The sequence below is a fragment of the Ambystoma mexicanum genome, chromosome 9 (assembly GCF_040938575.1).
Source record: "Ambystoma mexicanum isolate Mex_15411 chromosome 9, UKY_AmexF1_1, whole genome shotgun sequence".
Taxonomy (NCBI): domain Eukaryota; kingdom Metazoa; phylum Chordata; class Amphibia; order Caudata; family Ambystomatidae; genus Ambystoma; species Ambystoma mexicanum.
The window spans coordinates 707,965,836-707,984,680 of NC_090931.1; the positions used below are offsets into that span (position 1 = coordinate 707,965,836).

The 18,845-nt window shown below is 44.5% G+C and overlaps 1 protein-coding gene across 1 annotated transcript; it reads right to left on the bottom strand.

Annotated features, from left to right (window-relative positions):
* Positions 1–3,555: 3,555 nt before the first annotated feature.
* LOC138487383 (gamma-crystallin 1-like) lies at positions 3,556–8,016 on the bottom strand. The gene is made up of 3 exons (XM_069613955.1): positions 7,894–8,016; positions 6,228–6,476; positions 3,556–3,865 (listed from the first exon to the last, which is right to left on the bottom strand). Exons 1-3 carry the CDS (start codon positions 8,014–8,016, stop codon positions 3,593–3,595), a joined length of 645 nt encoding a protein of 214 aa, XP_069470056.1. The 3' UTR covers positions 3,556–3,592.
* Between the last annotated feature and the right edge of the window lie 10,829 nt (positions 8,017–18,845).

The window sequence follows — 18,845 nt, forward strand, 5'->3', positions numbered from 1 at the left end:
GACTCCACAGGGACATGCCCAGCAGAACTCATGTTTGGCCGCCTTGTGCATTTGAGAGTGCATCAAGAGGATCATGGAACAGAGGAGAGGAGAACTATGGTTGGAGTAAGGAGGAGAGATGACAGAGAAATAGACTAAATAAAGATTTATGCAGACAAAAGAAGAAGGGCATGGGCTGCAGAGTTGAAAGTGGGGGAACAAGTACTAGTACGGCAAGTTCAAGTGCAAAAAGACATGCCACGTTTTGACCCATGACCCATAACTATCTCCCACATTAAAGGATCCATGATAACGGTGGAAAGAGAGGGATGGGTCATAACAACGAACAGTTCATTTTTCAGAAAGGCTAGGGACGGAGGGTGTCAGGTCATTCTGCAATGGCGTGAAGAGGAAGAATACCACAAGAGACATCAGGATACTTTGCAGATGAAGATGAACCAGAATGAGAAGAGCACAGCATCATCAGAGAAATCCCAGAGGAGAACAATACCATGTCACAAGGAAAGGGAAGAACCGGCCATATCATTTGAAGACCCTGATGATGGATCAAGGAGATGGGGTAGGGCCATATTCATTTTGGGTGGAGAAGTAGCATTGCACACATTCCCCACTTTGGGACACAGCGATGCGTGGGCACAAGGTCAGGTAACCCAATTTAAAGTAAGCAAGCTTGGTGCGCCAATAAAGTAGATAACATTGTACTCCCATGGTGTGTGGTTGCATCTGTGCTGGGGGCCCATGCAGCATTCCCTGCGTGTCCCTCCTCCTCACAGAGGAGTGGATGTTGATATGGAGAACATCAGGTCACATGTGTTGCTTTCGTTATGCGTGGGTCTGGTGATGAGCTACATTATGTTCACGTGTCCAGTAGGTTGAAGAGGGCTTTTCTGGCCCTTTTGGTTGATTAGGTTCCAGGTAGGTTGAAGACCAGAAAAAGGTGTTGTTAGAGTGAGTGATGTTTGCTGTTCTGATGAGGTTTGTGATTTCCTCAAGAGAGGTACCACTTGGCGTGGTCAATAACTGAGGTGGAAGGTATCAGTTTGTCTGTACATGATTGGGACGTGGAAGGTGAAGAGTTTCATTCTATTGAGTGTGGGTGGTCTCTGGAGGACACATGTGGGTGTGATGTTTTGTATGAATGAAAACTGTCCTCCAGTTTTCCCTTTGAAGTCGATATGCTGTATGTTGTTTTCTGTGGGGTTGCATTTTCCAGTAGGACACAGTGAGCCATGTCTCTGTCTTGAACAGTGTATCTAGGATGTGTGTAGTGATGAGATCAACAACATCTGCCACAAACAGTACTGCACAGTGTTGGCTTATGTGCATAAGGTTCTACTTGTGCCTGGTTGGTTCAGTGAGTGTGAGGCTGAGTAGAATTTGAGTTAGTTGTCTGGATTGGTGATTTGTGCAAGGCGTGGACTTGGTGGGTGTGTGTAGGGGGTGGGTGTGCATGATAGATATGTGTCAGATAATGTGTGTGTTGGCAGGAAGAGTGTGTGTTTGAAGGGGAAGTGTATGTGTGTGGCTGAATTGTGCCTGTGAGCAGAGTGTGACAAGAATGTGTGTGTCTGTGTGTGTGTGTGTGTGGAGGGGGCAGTGAATGTGAGGGAATTGTGTATGTGCATGTGTGTGTGTAGGTAATGTGTGGGAGGTAGTACGTGGGTGGAATTTGTGTGTGTGTGTGGGGTGGAGCAGTGGGTCCATGGGGCAGTTTACAGTGTGTGTGGGCCGCAGTGTGTTGGGGGATTGTGTGTTGGAAGCAGCGCAGGGGGGCAATGTGTGTGGGCAGTGTATGTCGGGTCCAATTGTGGATGTGGCAGTGAGTAGGAATGTGGGACAAATGTGTGTGTCTAAATGGTTAGTCTTTGGAGGGCAGTGTGTGGGGGAAAGTGTGCTTGTGAGGGCTAGGGTGTGTGGGTGTGAATGGTAGTACGTTTGGGGCAAAGTTTTAATGTGTGTGGTCAGTGGCTGTTTGAATGTCCAGTGCATGTGTAGAAAGAGTGTGCAGGCAATGTGTGGACGCAGTGTGTGGGGCTTAGTATGGCATGGAATTATTTATTTGTAAAGTGCCTATACACAAAGCAAGTCTTTCAAAGCACTCACGGAGGAAGAGAACAAAGGGGAAAAAACAGCAGTCATTCAGAGCCCATGAATTTCTGAACGATACAATTTTGCACGGGCAGAGTGGCTGCAAGGAACAAGTGCATACAATACAATTAACGGTGTAGATAACAGCAAATAGGTCTAACGACGATTCTGCAGTTTTTCCAAGTTCATTGAGGCACCACCATGCAAGGAGGGGAGACAGTGTAAAAACAGATAGACAATTTTTCAAAGGCATGGTGCATTCAGATCGTGCAAGTGCGCAGGTGTGGGCGGTGTGTCAGTGTGCCTGTGTCTTTGGGTGTGTGTGTGTAGTGGGTCAGTGCAAATGTGGGGCTGTGTTTGGGGGAGTGACTGGGTGTGTGTCAGTGTATGCAGGGGGCTCTGTGTGTGGGCAGTGGATGTGTAGAGGTGATGTGTGTGTGTGTGTGTGTGTGTGTGTGTGTGTGTGTTATTGAAATAGAATCAACTCAAGGCTCTCTATACCATTATCTACACAGTGCCCAGATGGTTTAAAAACATCTCTGTCAGTTTGGAAAAAGGACCAAACTACCCACAAAATGAAAAGCATAGTCTTAAAAATGTAAACATAAAAAATAATAATAATAATAATAATAATAATAATAATAATAATAATAATCATCATAATAAAAATAATAATACGAACAAACAGGACGTTCCCTGTCACTGCAGTTTCCAGGTATGGGTGGAGATGTGCAGGGCCCTCACAGAGGGGATTAGATAATGTACCTCTGTGAGTTCCTACTTTCGTTTTCTAGTTCCTCTAGTGCAGTGGTTTCAAACTGTGTTATGCTGAGCCCCCCCCTGAATAAGAATATGGTGTCGATCCCCCCTCCCTTGGATAAATATAATGTTGCTGGTTTCCACAGATGCCATATCTGCGTATATTTTCCGTTAAAAGCACTGTACTCCCTTTTGAAAAGCCTCATGCCCCTCTGCCATTCTTTGGGCCCCCCAACAGGGGCCATCCCCACAGTTTGAAGACCACGACTCTAGTGTTTCAATAAGCATATCAGAGGCGTGCTGATAAGACCTTGAGCCATTCTGCGATTGACAACATGGTGCAAGAGTCTGTAATGTGCATGGTGTGGGAGGAGAAGGGCAGGGATCAGGAGGGAAACATAGCACAAAGTATGGCCATGGGCGTTGACAGGAGGGACAAATAACCAAACAACTTCTTCAGGCTGTGTGTCCCTCCTCATATGCAATATCCCCTATATCTACTGTTCCCATGCTTTATGAGTGGCTAGTGCCAGCCAATAGCCAAAACCTAAAAAGGTTGTTACAAGGGAAATGCTTTGAAACACCTATAATTACTGAAACAGTAAACACAGCAATAATAATGCCTGAAATACAATCATTTGTAACTCTCCAAAGAAACTGTTGCTTGACACATTATAGTTTCTTTGCATTTTTATTCACTGCTAATGACAGAGCAGACAGGTTGGTATACGTATTCTAGAAGGCACTAATAATCATACACCCTTCGGAAGGAGCCAATCCTGGGACTGGTAGTACCCCAGTCGGTGTATCTTCGGTACTCGTTAGGTCTTAGGTAGTACTGACGTCCCCTGTAGTTTGGCTGCTCATAGAAGATCCAGTGCCCCTCAAGCACATTGCAGGAGTGGATGTCGTGGTAGTTGAACTCTTCATAGACATGAGGACAGTCCTCAGTGAACTCCCTCATCTGGCCTCTGAAGTCCTCTCTCTCGTAGATCCTCATCCTGAACGAGCCACGGTACTAGGAGGACAAAAAGAACATACATGTAGCAAGCAAACAAAGCCAATATATAAATAACAGGAATAGGTCGCTATCATCATGTCCAGGGGTTCTGACATTAGGATAATCCGATTGTTTACCTAGCAGTTTTTGATTCATTGGAATAATGAGCAAAGCATCCAAAGTTTCGATTCACAGTTGCAATCAAGTCTTCCTCAGGCCAATTGCTGAGAGGTTTCTGCAACTCTAAATCAACATTTGAAAGCCCCTTCTCTTTATCAAAGTTATTTCTCTGTAAAAAGAACATCTTGGTTATATCTGCTTCCTTCTCCAGTGCAAGGACAACTTTGGTTTAAGAAGACAAATAAACCTCACTGATCTGTGTACCGCGTGTGACAAAGGGACAGGGAGCTCACTTTTTCGGGGAGTGAGAGGGGTAGTTCAGAGGTATGTTTTGTCTTCTAAACCTTTATGAAAGCATATGGGGAGAGTAACCATCAAAGCACATGTTTAGGGAAGTAATAAAAATCACTGTTTCTGAGTGACTGCTTATCACTGAAACAATTGTTCATGATGCTGTTCTTTTTGATTGGTGTTACTGTAAATGATAGAAGTTGCCCATTTATTTAGCACAGATGTGTTCTTGTGGTGGTTATTTAGCATTAGTACCCGGCGCGGCTAAACCATGGGATAAACTTCATGTGGATTGTCTTGTTTCCGAGCCATACCACACTGTAATACCGTGGACGCACGTACATGCTTCGCGGGCCGGTTACACTGTTGTTTCCCATTCATTACTATGGAGCAAGTGGGGCAAAAATGGTGCCCTGTTGCTCCGTAGTAATGAAGCAGTACATGCGTTCTAGTGTTCCTAGAACTAACGTGTACTGCTGCAACGCCTTTTCAAACGGCAAAAGGAATGCTGCTTGAAAAGGTTTTGCTACTACATAAGTATCCCGAGGCTACAAACCTCGGGATACTAATGGCAACAACCGCCTCACCTGCGGGCCATTACCGCCTACAGGTAATGGCCCCGGGCCCCCGTTGAGGCCCTTGCAGGGACCCGGGGCATTCCCTTAGGCACTAAATCCCACCGGCTCGGCGGTTATTGCCATAATATCAATGCATGTGAGGGCCAAAGTGAGTGGCAGTGGCCCGTAGCCCAAGTTTATAGGCCAGACCGCATGCAGGGCCTTTACTGTGGATGGTAAAACACAATGGCTGAGGGCTTTTACAAGGGGGGGCCTGTTATCAGCTGGTCAGATAGCTCAAGTGGAACATGTTTGCCTTTGTAACACGAGGATTCTATGCAAAATGAGTTTGATTCTCTGGTCGGCTGACTCTGCCCTTCACCACGCCCTCTTCCCAGGTTGATATATTTAAGTGGGTAATAATAGTGACACAAATTATGACAGCGCTTAGAAGCTTGAGGAATCTGTCAGGAAGTGCTATATAAATCACGAGATTATTATTATTACGGACCGAGGAAGGAGGCATTATGGCTACAAGCGCCTGGCAGAATTTGGGACTGGTGCATACAAAGATTCTTCAGTCTCACTAAATTATATGTACTATTATGTAAAGTGAGATGGACAATGTGTAGAATTGTTGTTTTTAAACAAAAGATTTGATTGTTCACAAACTACTACACCATTTTACAACACGCTACTCAAAAATATTGAACAGAAAATTATGCACAGTAGTTTTGGAGACGTATGTACCGCGTTTTCTTAATTGAGTTGATGACTCACAAAATTAACTACATAATGGGCCTCAATATATGTATGGTGGTACAGTAATAACGGCGCTGGTAGTGCTACCGGCGCTGTTGCTACCGTACTGCCATAATACGAGTTGTGCTTTCGGGGCTCGCTCTGCCCGCCAGATCGGTCCTGGCAGGCATTGCGGCGCTCGCGAGCACAACCCGTGGATGCACCGGCACAGTTATGAACGGTGCCGGTGGATCCGAGCTCCCCAATCCCATTGAGCCCTATGGGGCCGAATGGGGATGGGGAGTCTCTTATAACCGGCACCCGCGAATAGGCAATTACCGGGTCCGCCAAACTCGGCATGACCCGGTAATTGCCCATTTGCAGGTGCAGGATTTTTTTGCAAGTTTGGAGGTAGCCTGCCTGTATGCCTGTATTACAGGCAGGCTACCTTCAAACTTGTAATGATGACCAATGTGTTCATTTCAACTGTAAATTGCAGAATCACCGCTGAGAGTGGTTACAAGTTGACATCAATATACCGTCTCCCGAGGTGAAACTGGTTACAAAATGTAGAGAGAGTGGGGCACTGACAGAAGATAACATGTGCACAACGATTGCTCGTTTGCCCTGCCAGCGTCTTATTGAAAAACAATAAACAAGGACAGGCTTACCTGGGGAATCATACGGCAAGACCTGACAGAGTCATTGTACCCAAACCACTGCTGGAAGTTAGGGTACTCCCCCCTCTTCAGGTAATATTGATGTTCCTTGTAGTTGGGGTGTTCGTAGAGCATCCAGTTGCCATTCTCAACCCGGATGGAGTTGCAGCGACTGAAGTAGGAGTTCAGCTCCGGGCAGTCAGAGCTGCACTCATAGGAGCGGCCCTGGAAGCTGTTATCCTCGTAAAAGATGATCTGTAGTGAAACAAAATGACATGTTCACAACATTTTTCAACTCAATGTAATTATAAACTGTGAATTGAATGATTGAGTAATCTTGTGATATATGAAGTAGAAAGTACGTATTATTCACATGAGGGCCTAATGCAAAATGGGTGACTGGATTAGGTCTGCAGTGTTTTCATCCCTAAAATATTGAAAGCGCACTATTTGGTCATGACAAATTAATCCCAGCGGCATAATACACAAACGTATACAGATGGGGGAAGTGATATGCAGATGTGACACAAAGGGGCAGGGTAATTAGCAGCCAGTGGGAAATGTGTGTAAGGCCCCCATTCAAAGAAGGATTACAACATGATGGTGAAATTGCAACAATTAAACAGGCACTTTTAATATTGTGGGGATGAAACCACACAGAATCACCATTTATATGGTGGGACAATTCCATATTTTGCCTTGTGTGCTAGGGCTCTACAGTGTCAATAGTGAAGCGTGATTTCCAATGAGGCGGTATAGCAAAGGTCTTGTGCAGCATTGGCCCTCATTATGAGTACAGCTGTGTGGCCAAAAATGGTGTAATGCAGTGGTAACATACCACTGCATTTCTGCACATTACGCACCGCCAAACTATGGGTTCAGAGGTAAAGTGGAGAAAAATTCCAGCAAAATGCTGGAGGTAATTCTGCCACATTACTGTCATAACATGGCCATTTTGGTGCAATTACTGCCAGCGTAATTACCGCCTGTGGTAATTCTGCAGAAATCTCTATGGAGTCATAAATGTGGACTAACACAGCCATACTGCCACTTTGAATCTGGCTGTAATTCAACCGGACCAAGCAGGCCCGGCTCCAGGAATTTTTATCTGGGTGGGCCAGGATTGTGATCAGGGGGGCCAAACTTTTTTCAGATTCGTGATCCGGCAAAACATGTCTTCCTGGATCTGAAAAATCCATTTGCCCTAAATTTGCCTTTAACGTCTTTAGTCTGTTAGACTGCTTTATATGGTGCAGAAGCCTGGATTCAAACCCAGGTTGTTAGGACCAGGGTTGGCATATTTACCCGCAAGACTACTTGAATGGCTGATAAAGATGCTTGTTGGGATTGCACTCCCTGCCAAATTTAAGCCAAATGAATTCTTGGGCAAGGCTGACAGATGGTGTCGGGTAGGTGGGGCATGGGTGTGGATCTTATGCTGGGAGTCGTTATTCGCTGTCATAAGTGAAACAAATGTTGCATGTTTTTGAAGTTGTCTTTTTCTACTATTGGAGCTGTATGTTTAGGGGTATTACTCTAACTGGAAACAGCCTGTTCACCTCACCAGGTTTTGCTGACATGAGGTGATTTGCCCAGGTTCACTCAATTTGTTCATATGGGAAACCTGCTCTTGCCTTCCACCTGCTCATCCCTTCCAAAATGACAGGCTCTCCAGTACCCCTTCCACAGTCTTCTGCTCTCTTCTTCCATTTGCTCCTTTGTTTCCTTCCATAAGCTTCCTCAGTACTTTGAACTTCCTTTGGCTACTCATTTCATCTTCCATATGCTCCCGTATCTCCATATGGAAAAGGTTTGCCAAAAAAATAAAATAAATGAAAGCTGTATACTGCCCTTAACAAGAGTCTGAGGCCCTTAACAAGAGTCTGAGAGATTAATCCCATGTATTCATGCTTTAAGAAATAGTTTTGTACCTTTTTTCAACATACTGCTATAATTGAGGTATAATAAACAGTACAACGCAAAAGTGTGACAATATCACCCCCTGTCACCTTCCAACATTTCCCCCTGACTACCATTCCCATTTACAATCACTCCCACCTACCCCACCCTTCCCCCACCATGTCTTTTTGGCCTGGCTGGGGAGAATCGAGGATGATGCCACCTCCTCCTCTACAGGGGCTGAGCAATGAGGATGCCAGTCCTTATTGCATCTAACATAATGTGCGCTCAATAATACCTCCCTGAATACTGTCGCTACTCCCTGAAGGCCACGTAGGAGGTGCTTGTAGTCCAGCCATTTTGTTGTGAAAGACAGCCCACTACTCCTCGATAAATATTGAAACAAGGAACAGGATATTTGGTGGGATCAGGAGGCAGACAGTGCAGGTTGAAGGGTTTCCGGCCTCCTGGCATCACTCCCGTTTGGATGTGGCAGGGAGGAGGGGCTGCTGCTCCCCTGTCACCCCTATACATCATTGTCTAGTACATACTGTTTCCATACTGTTTATAAAATGCAGTTGTCCATGATGACTTCTTATTTGACATGTCTATTTTGCTATTTTGAATGTCACTATTTTTCTCAATAAATGTGGCCTTGTATTTTCCAAATAAAGATGTGTGTATGTCTACTTGGCTGGCCCTGACCCCTGTGCTGCCCATCTATTAAACCATACTGAAAACTGGATCACTTCTAGGGGCTCCTAATTTTGGCAGGAAGCACACAGTAAGATGAAATGATTTTCCCAGGATTACACACTTTGGTTATGTAGTAAAGCCAGAATGTCATCATAGCCTGAAATGTTGGTAATTAACCACACATCTGCCCAGCTAAAGTTGGTACAAATATGTACTGAAGTTTGGTTTTAAATACTGAAAATATTACAATTCTGGGTCTTTGCACAAAAGTCCATTTTTGTACAGATTTTGATATGGTACTTATACCCTGCTTACCATGTTACTCTGTATATAAAAGACACTTTAAGTGATTGGGATGATTTATAGGAAAACTTTTTTATTGTTATGAATTACATACTTTTATAGCAATAATTTATAGCCATGAAAATAAAAATGCTGTTTAATTTGTAAGTTCCTGTATTCGATTTTTCTCTTTACTTTTCTTTTTCCATTTATTTAGTTTCTTTTTCTTACTTTACTAACTTTTTGTAAAGGTTTGTAATGAGTCACAAACAATAACAACTAATAATACTCACTTTTATACAGATTGCTTTAAAAAATGTCACATGATAAACCAACCCGACAATGTGTTCATCATTGTTTCATCATTGTAGAATCGGGTTAATGAAAAAGAGTATTGGGGAAATTTTGCTTTGAATCCTAAATTGCATAGAGGGGACTGCTACTGTTTGTACTTCAGGGCCCCTACAAGCAATTTGAATTGTCTCCACAAAGTACTGGAAAAGTAAATAGCAAAACATAGGCAACACAGCCTTTTCACTTATCTTTTGTACTATATGTCTGGAAAAGTATTAATCTTTCACACAATTAACAATTTGGAATCTGCTTGCTTTTACCACTAAAGTAACAATCATAGGTGGCAATTTTCCAAGTCCTGTGGAGTGGTAAAAGTGGCGGTAAAATTATTTTTGATTGTAACTTTATTTTCCCCATTCTGATTGGAATCCTCAAGCTCCAGAATTAATCAGAATTTACAAAAAATCCCATACAGTCACAAAGTGAAATGAAATTCATAACAATGTCATTGTTTCACACAGCTTTTTCTGTACCCCCATCATTTCTAATCACCCAACAGCCACACTTAAATAGTGTACTAAAAGCGCATTTAAAGAAAAAACGACCTTTTCCTATCACTAATCACTTCCTATTTTAAATAATCTGCTTCTGAGACATGTTAAAAAGATAAGGCGCCAGTGGGAGGACCTGTGCAGCTCTGACTGACTTTGAGGGGAGAAAGGCAGAGCAAGGGTGCCCCACAGACATTTGCCCATTGTCCGACTGTTAAATCCACCTCTGATTGCACTCTGCAGGAAATATTTCAATACCCTTTTTTTACATTTAACAAATGTGCACCGTTTATACGTTGCCGGAAACATATTAAGAAATGCTCTTTTCTTGTGTTATTTTCAAGGTTTTATGATCAATCTTCTGAGAGGCAAATGTTTATGGGGGGAAGTGGGAACAATCCTCCAGTGCTGCACCCCCTCCCCTTCTGTCACTGGTAGGAACCCACAGTAAATAACTTCAATTTCTGGCACTGCCTAAACACCTAGCAGTTAGCAATACACATTATGTATTCAGTTTGCATACAGACATTGTTAATTGTTACTCCAATATTATGACGTTATTAAGGCAGTACTCATCTGCCCATTTCATGAAAAGTTCTGGCCAGGCAGCCTAGGCTTCCACACAGACAAATATGCATACTATTTAGGTCAGAACCCCACTGTTAAGTATGCATGAGAAAATGATCTGAAGTTGGTCCATACTTGCAATCCTAGCTTTGATATGTTCAGGTAGGTTCTTGTTGGACCAACACAGTGAGGTGCAGTTTGAGTCCCTAGGCGTTGCAAACAAGGCTCCCACATCAGGGCATATATACTTTCACTTAGGGAGATAAACTGAAACCAACACACATTGGCGAAGCCAACAGTTAGGGCTTTTGAAAACACATGGAAAAGTCATTTGCCAGGCACTGCCATAAGGGTACCACCTGGCAATAAGGTGGGAACATCTAGAAAATGGTGCGAGTAGCTAGGCATATGATGTCATTGTCTGGAAAATGCCTGTGCAATACTTATACACATGTCAAAATGGTTGACTTTGCAATTGCTTGTTTTAGGATTCCAGTGCAAGGAACAGAGGTCAGGACACCATGTTGCTTTTAAATCTACTGGCTCAAAAAACACCATGTTAAGAGATTTTTTAATACAACAGGAGCTCATTTACAGAGGCAATTAAGTCATTGAACACTCAAAAGAATGCTTAGATATAACACAAGCAGGCCCAAAACAGCACAAAGTTTGATATTACTTTGTGACAGAGCTAGCTCAAGAGTACCCAAGAGGGTATGTTTCAGCAGGGAGGGGGCAGGTAGTTGTTGGCAATACCATAGAGATTAACATGGCAATGGATGGGTGAACGAGCAAACACGTCCATTGAATGTGTATCCCACTAAACATCCTTTCTCCAGCCTATCGGTGGTCCAATGCAATTGCTCTGGCTTACACCAAATAGCCTACTTCAATGCCTTACATCAAATCACTTTGATTTTACTAAACTCTCCCCTCCAGAATGACATTGTTCTTACCACCAACCTTGCTGTTTCACTTATACTCAAGTAGTTAATGCAGCAGAATATATACTTTGAATGGAATTTGTAAGGGCTCTCAGTTTGATGGATGTAAGTCTATGAAACAATCTTAACCACTGCCATTGCTTTGGTCAGGCTTCCATACCGTTATTTATGAATCAGCCTTGGCCTCCCTGCCACTAACGTGATCAGCTCTGCCCAAACTGCTGGACCACAAGGCCTAAAAATGCTTGCAGTATCTTGTGTTCCAGTCATTGTAACTTGTCAGGGTCCTCAGCCGTTTATGCACCTGGTGTAGAAATCTGTGTCCAAGCATCATCACCTGCCATTTATTGTTTTCTACAGTTAACCATTTTATTGGGCATGATTGGAACAACAGTTTATTCCCACACATAAAAACCTACATTCAATTACAGAAATCTACTGGATAGGTATTGAAACAATAGCTACCTTATAAATGAGAGGTTTGAAACGTAAGTAAGATTACAAGTGCAGATAAAAAAGCAATGCAGGATCTTGCTAGATAGTTGTAGGCAGCCTGCTTGAGCAAGTGTGCTACCTTACTTAGAGGTGTGAATGGCCCTCCATATCCCTGGTAATTTCTGCTTTCATGGCCGTGGGGCATAAATCATTGTCCAGAGCAAGCAAACAAATCCTGACTGAGCCTCCTGCAGTGCAGCCCCTCAGAATGCTAACTGCAAAATCCCCCCAGCCTGTTTTACCCCCTTACGCTCCCCCCTATACACACCGGGACCCAGTGGTGGTTAACGTTTATTTTTAGTTTTTTTTCATTGCATATAGTTAAAATACAATCAACCTTTTGATGAAAAAAAGGAAGCAAACCTCACACCACTGACAAGGTCTCCTTTCTAGCAGGGCTGGACTGACCCAGCAGGACACTAGGAGTTTCCCTGGTAGGCCTCCTCCATAGGGCCTCTTTTCTTGGGGGAAGGATACATGGGGACTCAAAATGAAACTATCACTCGCCATTCGGGGATATGTATCCATACTGGCCAGCCTGGGTGTGGGCGTTCGCTGCATGATTTGTTTGCCTGCCAGGCCCGCCCCTGCTCATGGATTTTGGGTCTTGCACTCTCGTCGCCCTAGGGCACTTGCGCATTGAAACCACACGTGCCCTAGTTTTCTCTGTGCTGTCGAGTCGCATGCGCAGGTGTTACTGGGCCCGTGAGTGAATGTGCCGTTGCCACCTGAGAGACACTGCTGACAGACAGTCTGAGCGCTGTGCTGGTACCGGGCCCATGCCGTGTGCTGTGTCCGTGTTCACGGTATCCTCTGACAGATTCAAGAAAGACAGCCAACCAACCAGGTGAGGCGTGCCGCACTGCCTCCTTTACAAGACAGCAGCAGGTGACCCAAGTGAGGCTGTGGCTGGGGCTGAGAGCAGCTGAGGACAGTATCCAGACATGAAAGGTAAGGGATTAATTGTACGTGCGTGCCCCTCTGCCGAGTTCTTCTGACCCTCACTCTCACCCTATGCGTTAAACCTTTTCCAATGTGCTGTAATATTTTCTAGACATCATGCTACAATGTTTTCCTTGTGTTGCTATCCTGTATGCAAGTGCTAAACTTTTTTCTTACTGTGATGCCATGGACTGTAATATTCTCTACCTCTTTTGCAATGTGTTCCCCCTGTGCTGTAATCATTTACCGGCCGGCGTCATGTAATATGTTCTCCATCAGTTCTAACATTCCCCTTCCTGTGCTTTAATGTTCCCTGCCTGAGCTATACTGAAAACCAGCACCCTGTTTACCTAATATCCAATCCTTGAGCCGTGATCCCCCAGCCCCGAACTGAAAGGGGATGGTTATCGGGGTGTAGTGGGAACATTGGTAGTCTGTAGACCTATTATAATCCACTTCAGCTCCGCTATGCAAGACCAAACTAAACTGCCAATCCAGTACTGCCACTCACACCCACTTCTACAAATGCACCTTACCATGACCTAAAGAAGCCTCTACATATGTCATTATAGAGGCTGACCCACTGCTCTGCTAATGCACCTCTTCCCAATCCTGACCTTCCACACCCCCACAATTCCAGTACGTTAGAGCCATACACCGCCTCAGCACTGACCTCCATTGACGCCTGCTGTTCCATTACAGCAACTAACGCAAAGCTCATCTGACTGTCACTACTACTCCACCCTTAGCAGCAGAAACCCATTTGTTTCTGTTACAGCTATTCGCAAAACTGTGCTAATGGACCTCAATCCTAGCCAGCAGCAACCCCTGTTGTTCCATAACAGTGACTCACATAAAGCTCTAGCAATGAACCTTAATAATGGCTAGCTGCAACCTCTGTTGTTCCATTATAGAGGCTCATACACAGATCTGCCAATTTGACCCTCCATCCTGGCCTGCAACACTTTCCGTTGTTCCATTACAGTCAGTGGCTCCTTCACACGCAGCTCTACCAGTGTAACTCAACCCTTGCTAGAAGCAACCTCCATTCTTCCATCACACTCACTCCCACAAAGTTCTGCCAATGGACCCCAATCCTGGCCAGCCGCTGTCTCATCTTTCATGCTTGTGGTAGGTGGTGAGGTCTGCATGCCGCCAGAGTTGGCGCTGATAACCAGGTCTAAGATTATGCTGTTTCTGGACAGGTAGAAGTTGTGTATGTGGGGGAGTCGAAGGGGGTGTTACAGCACCCCTCTCCGCCATCCCCTTATCGTATCCGGTTGTATTTTGGGTGCCTTAACATTGCATCTCTGCTTCTGGGCTCCTCTGTGTCTGCGAGAACAATAACACATTCTAGCGATTCCAGATGTCTATGGCTGCGTAGGGGGGCTGCAGGGTGTGCAGATGACATCTCAGGCCCGAAGGTGGCACTTAGCAAGGTGCTTACCCCCTTGTGCTTTAACATTCTCAGTGGGGGTGGGGTGCTCTCCCAGTGCTGTACGCTTCCAGCCAGGTGCTGTAATATTCTCACTGTTTGCTGCACCATCCACTTCCCGATGTAACATTGGCCTCTTTTACTGGTACAGTCGCTCCTGTGGGGTGCATTTCTCTTCCTGCACTTCAACGCCCCACCCTGTGTGCTGTAATATATCAGTGTGGTGTGATTTCCCAAAAACACCTGCACTAAATCTCTCTTTGCTCAGCAATCGTCGGCTAGTACATTATGCCCTGCCCACCCCCTTGCTCCACACACTCTCTGTCCTCTCCTCCACCTGCCCAATCCTCCGACCCGATGATAACTTCATATCTGGCCGGCTGATTCATGGGTGCCTGCCTGCATGTGCCGTTGTCTTCTCGCTACGCTGAGCACCCCACCCCACAGCTTGTGCATGCTGTGTAATCCTCCAGCCCACCACTGCTCAATGGTTCCCCTGGTGTGTAAAACCCCAGCCCCATGCAGTAATATTTCTTGCACATAAGAAAAATCCCCTTCTATATTATGTAATCCCTTAGCCCTGCATAAAGCCATCCCTGTGCTGTAGCATGACCTACCCATCATTAAACAAACAAAAATGGGTGCCCTGATGGACTGGCAGCAGAACAGGCAAAAAGTAATGCTAGGAACACAGAGTACGGTGTTGGTATTAGTGTGGTTATTGATTTTTAACCACCCATGACATATGTATTTGCGCCAAAATTGTCCAGCCCTGTGCTGTAATATTTCACCCTCTGCTTTAAGAATCACATTTGCAATCACACCCCCATGCCGTGGGATTCCTCTGCTGTAATATTCACTACACGCTTGCTTATCCTCATCTTTGTGCTGTTTTTTTAATCAGTTTGGGATTCTAGATGGCGCTTGCCCCAGCTATAAAACAAAACTATTGCATTAAAGTATAGATGGGGAAAAATCGGCTATGAGGAGGGACACCCAGTGTTTAGGTGTTGTTTGGTTATTTGCCCACCCATTGACTGCCCATGATAATCCCTATGGCTATTCCCACCCAGTACCCATCCTTCCCTGCCAGAAACACCTGCTCCAGAGAACTCTTTGACTTTGCTTTAATCAAGCCTTACCAGCAAACTTTGCACTCAAAGTGCCTGCCAGTGTTTTGTCGAAGCAGCCTTCTGAGAGTTAATGACTCTGTTGTAAACCCACTACTGGTGTAATAAAAATGAAAAATGTCTTCACCATGTCTGCTTCTAGCCACTCGATTTATAAGCACTATGCATGCCCTTCACTTAAGTCCTGTTAAAAATAAACATTGGTAAAGCCAACAGTTTGGGCTTGTGTATAAGAGTATTAGGCATTTGCGGGGTACTGCTAATAGGTGCACAGATACTCACACCGTTTTGCACCTGCTACCATTAATGGGCAGTTCATACCAATACGGCGGTGCTTGGAAAGGGCTCTTCCCATGCCTGCACAAACTGCTGGCATTGCCAATGCTTGTTTTCATTTAGATGGAATTGATCAGCCCTATTTTGCAATAGTGCCCTTTGGTGCAGTAATATTTTCCTGTGCACTAATATTGCCCGCTATTGCAGCGAAATATGGGGCCACTTTGATCAAATTTTCCAGGGCCTCTTTTGGTTCCCAGACTGGCCCTGCTTTCTAGGGGGGGCAGGGGCTGGCCTTGGGGGGGCCTGGCCCCCCTGACCCCTCTGCTGGAGCCGGGCCTGGGACCAAGTGGCGGTAACTGTAAATCAGTTTGGTGGTATCTCAGTGGATTTACTGCCAGATACCACCAAATTCATAACGAGGTCCATTGACTGTGTCTATTATGGTTTGTCTGCCAATGTGTATGCTTGTGCTAATACTGTACGCGCAGCTGTCCACCAGCCTCTCTCTAAAACTTTGCCCTGATATTGCACAGTCAATGTGCGTCAACTCACCAAGCCTTTAGCAACTATTTTGCTCTCTGAATGCTGTATCCTCCTACCTTGAAGAAAAAAAAAGATGTCAAGTGGGATAAATTATATATCAAATTGCTTATTATTTTAAAAATCAATATGTCTATCCCTTAATAAGGGCAACTTAGCCCAGTATATTTTTAAAAACTCATTAACAAAATCACTTCATAAATGTTTTTAAATCTCATAAAAATAAAAAACACAAATTCAAGAATGTACAAAAAAATCACCAAGGCGATCGTTATAAGTTTGCTGATAACCTGCCAGTAGTTCCATTGGGATACCGGCAAAGTGACCTACTGTTACCGGCCTCTGATATCCCTGTATTATAGCTGTGTTTTTACTGTGATTTACAGTTCTTTGTTTGTTCTGAACTGCTCCTAGGGTGCAATGGCTTTGAGGTCTAGTCCTTTGTCAGTTTCTGGCCTTTTTCCTTTCGCCTCCCACCACATTGTAATTGGCTAAGGCAGTCAGGTATCCCTGACCTTTTGTTTTTGCAACCATCTCTTACTGCTCTGCCCTGCTTGTAATCTGAAGTCATCCTACACACCAACCACTTGGTAAAGAGTTTAGGGCCTGTTTGGTGCCCTTTTGGAGGGACTTATATGCATTTTTAATATGATTTCTAGTCTGTTTTTCTACCTGGACTGCTCCTAGAGTGTAATGTCTTTGTGGTCTAGTCCTTTGTTTGTTTCTGGCCTTTTTCCCTTGCCCCCCCATCCCCACAGCAATTGGCTGAGGCAGTCATGTATCCCTGGCCTTTTGTTTTTGCTAGCATCTCCTACTGCTCTATCCTGTGTTCCTGCTTGTAATCTGTAGACATCCTGCATAACATCCACTTGGTAAGGAGTTGGGGGCTTGTTTGGGACCTTAATGGATGGATATACCTGTGTTTTTACTGTGATTTCCAGTTTGTTCTTATCTCGACTGTTCCTAGAGTGCGCTGTCTTTGTTGTCTAGTCCTTTATTCGTTTCTGGTCTTTTTCCTTTCCCCCCTACACTCTCCATTTCTTAAGCACTGCTCCTAGGGCAACCACTTCCTGGACAACCAGGCAAAGGGCAGAGGATAAGGGTGATTTCCCTCCCTGTTTGCCTGTTCATTTGGCACCCTAGCCCTGCCATACACGTTGGTCTCCATCATCAGCAGCTTTCAGGTAAGGGCTCTGATGATGCCCCTCGTAGATGTTGTACATAAGCAATCAAGCACTCCACCTGCCACATCCCTATGCCAAAATATTTGCATTGGAATACATCACACACAGGTTGTGGGTGCTGTTTACTAACCAATTGAAATACAATGGCCATGCTAATCCCTTTGGACATTCCCACCTACTACTTGCACCTCCCTGCCCAAAACACATCCTCCTTGGGTCTTTGAGCCAGCTCTCTCAAGCAGTAACCTTAAACCTTGGCCTTCCAGTGTTCTGATGTAGCATTCTGCTGAGAGCTAATGGCTTAATTGCAATTGAAAAGGCACTACTGTTGTAATAAAAATGTTCTAACCAAATGTACCCTCAGCCATTAAACAGAAATATGTTCCTTGCAGTGAAGTCCTGTTAAAAGCAAGCATTGGCAAAGCCAACTATTTTGGCTTGTGGTTAAGTGTTAGATAGGCATTTGCCAGGCACTGTTATCAAATGTCCAGGAAATCAGTTTTCAAACTGTTGCCATTTTATGGCCAGGTAGTTACGGCAGTGCCTGTCAAATACCTGCCTCTGTGCCTACACAAAAGCCAAAACTGTGGGTGATGCCAATGCTGTCATACTTAATTTTGTTTTAGAACTTCAATTATTACCCTTGCTTGTCACGACGTTGGATTATATAGTCCCAGTATTTCATAGATGCCATTGCTTGTTGGGGGACTTTTTTTTAAATGAAAAGATATTTTGATTGAATGAAAAGGTTTCTCATTTGAATTCATGACTTTAAGTGTTATTCTCTGAACAACTACAAGTTCCCATTTTTTATACAGACAAAGGTAGAGCCAACGAGCTGGATGAAAATCAGTATTTAAATGTAGCCTGTTTGTTTTCGCCTCGCTGCTTGCGAATGCACAGGCCTTCAAACACATCTATAGGCATTTGCACTCAAAAAGAGATTTGGATGGTTTGCGGCACTTAATTTGTGGGGGTGTTTGCCAGGGTGCAGCCCTGGCACTTATTTCTGAGCCCCGGCACTTCTTGCCTCAGACTCAGACTCACATTGATTATGAAGTAATGCTAGGCAGAGCATCGATCAACCCCAATGAGCAGGTACGAGCTGTATTTTAACCCCAAATGTGACGACACTGGGGCAACAGCTGTGGCTGGCGGCAGCAATGGTGGGGAACTGCCTGGCCGCAGTGTCACAAGCATGCTAGAAAATATTTGGGCCCTGGCACTTATTTTCTTACAAATTAAGCACTGATTGTTTGAATGTAACTCTGTGCTTGCCTCTTTTAACATCGGCATTTCTGGATAGAATTGACACTGCGTAAGTAAGAGAGAAGCAGGTCGTTGTTACGAGCTAAGTAACGCGGCCCCTTTAAGGGAAAGCGGAACCAAAGA

What these genes read in the sequence shown, in the direction of transcription:
- LOC138487383 (XM_069613955.1), bottom strand. Translation starts at nt 8,016, where the DNA reads ATGGAGATACGGGAGCATATGGAAGATGAAATGAGTAGCCAAAGGAAG. An exon ending in AGCAGAAGACTGTGGAAGGG is followed by an intron (nt 6,477 to 7,893) that starts GTACTGGAGAGC and finishes CATTTTGTTTCA; the next exon opens with CTACAGATCATCTTTTACGA. An exon ending in CTTGCCGTATGATTCCCCAG is followed by an intron (nt 3,866 to 6,227) that starts GTAAGCCTGTCC and finishes TTGTCCTCCTAG; the next exon opens with TACCGTGGCTCGTTCAGGAT.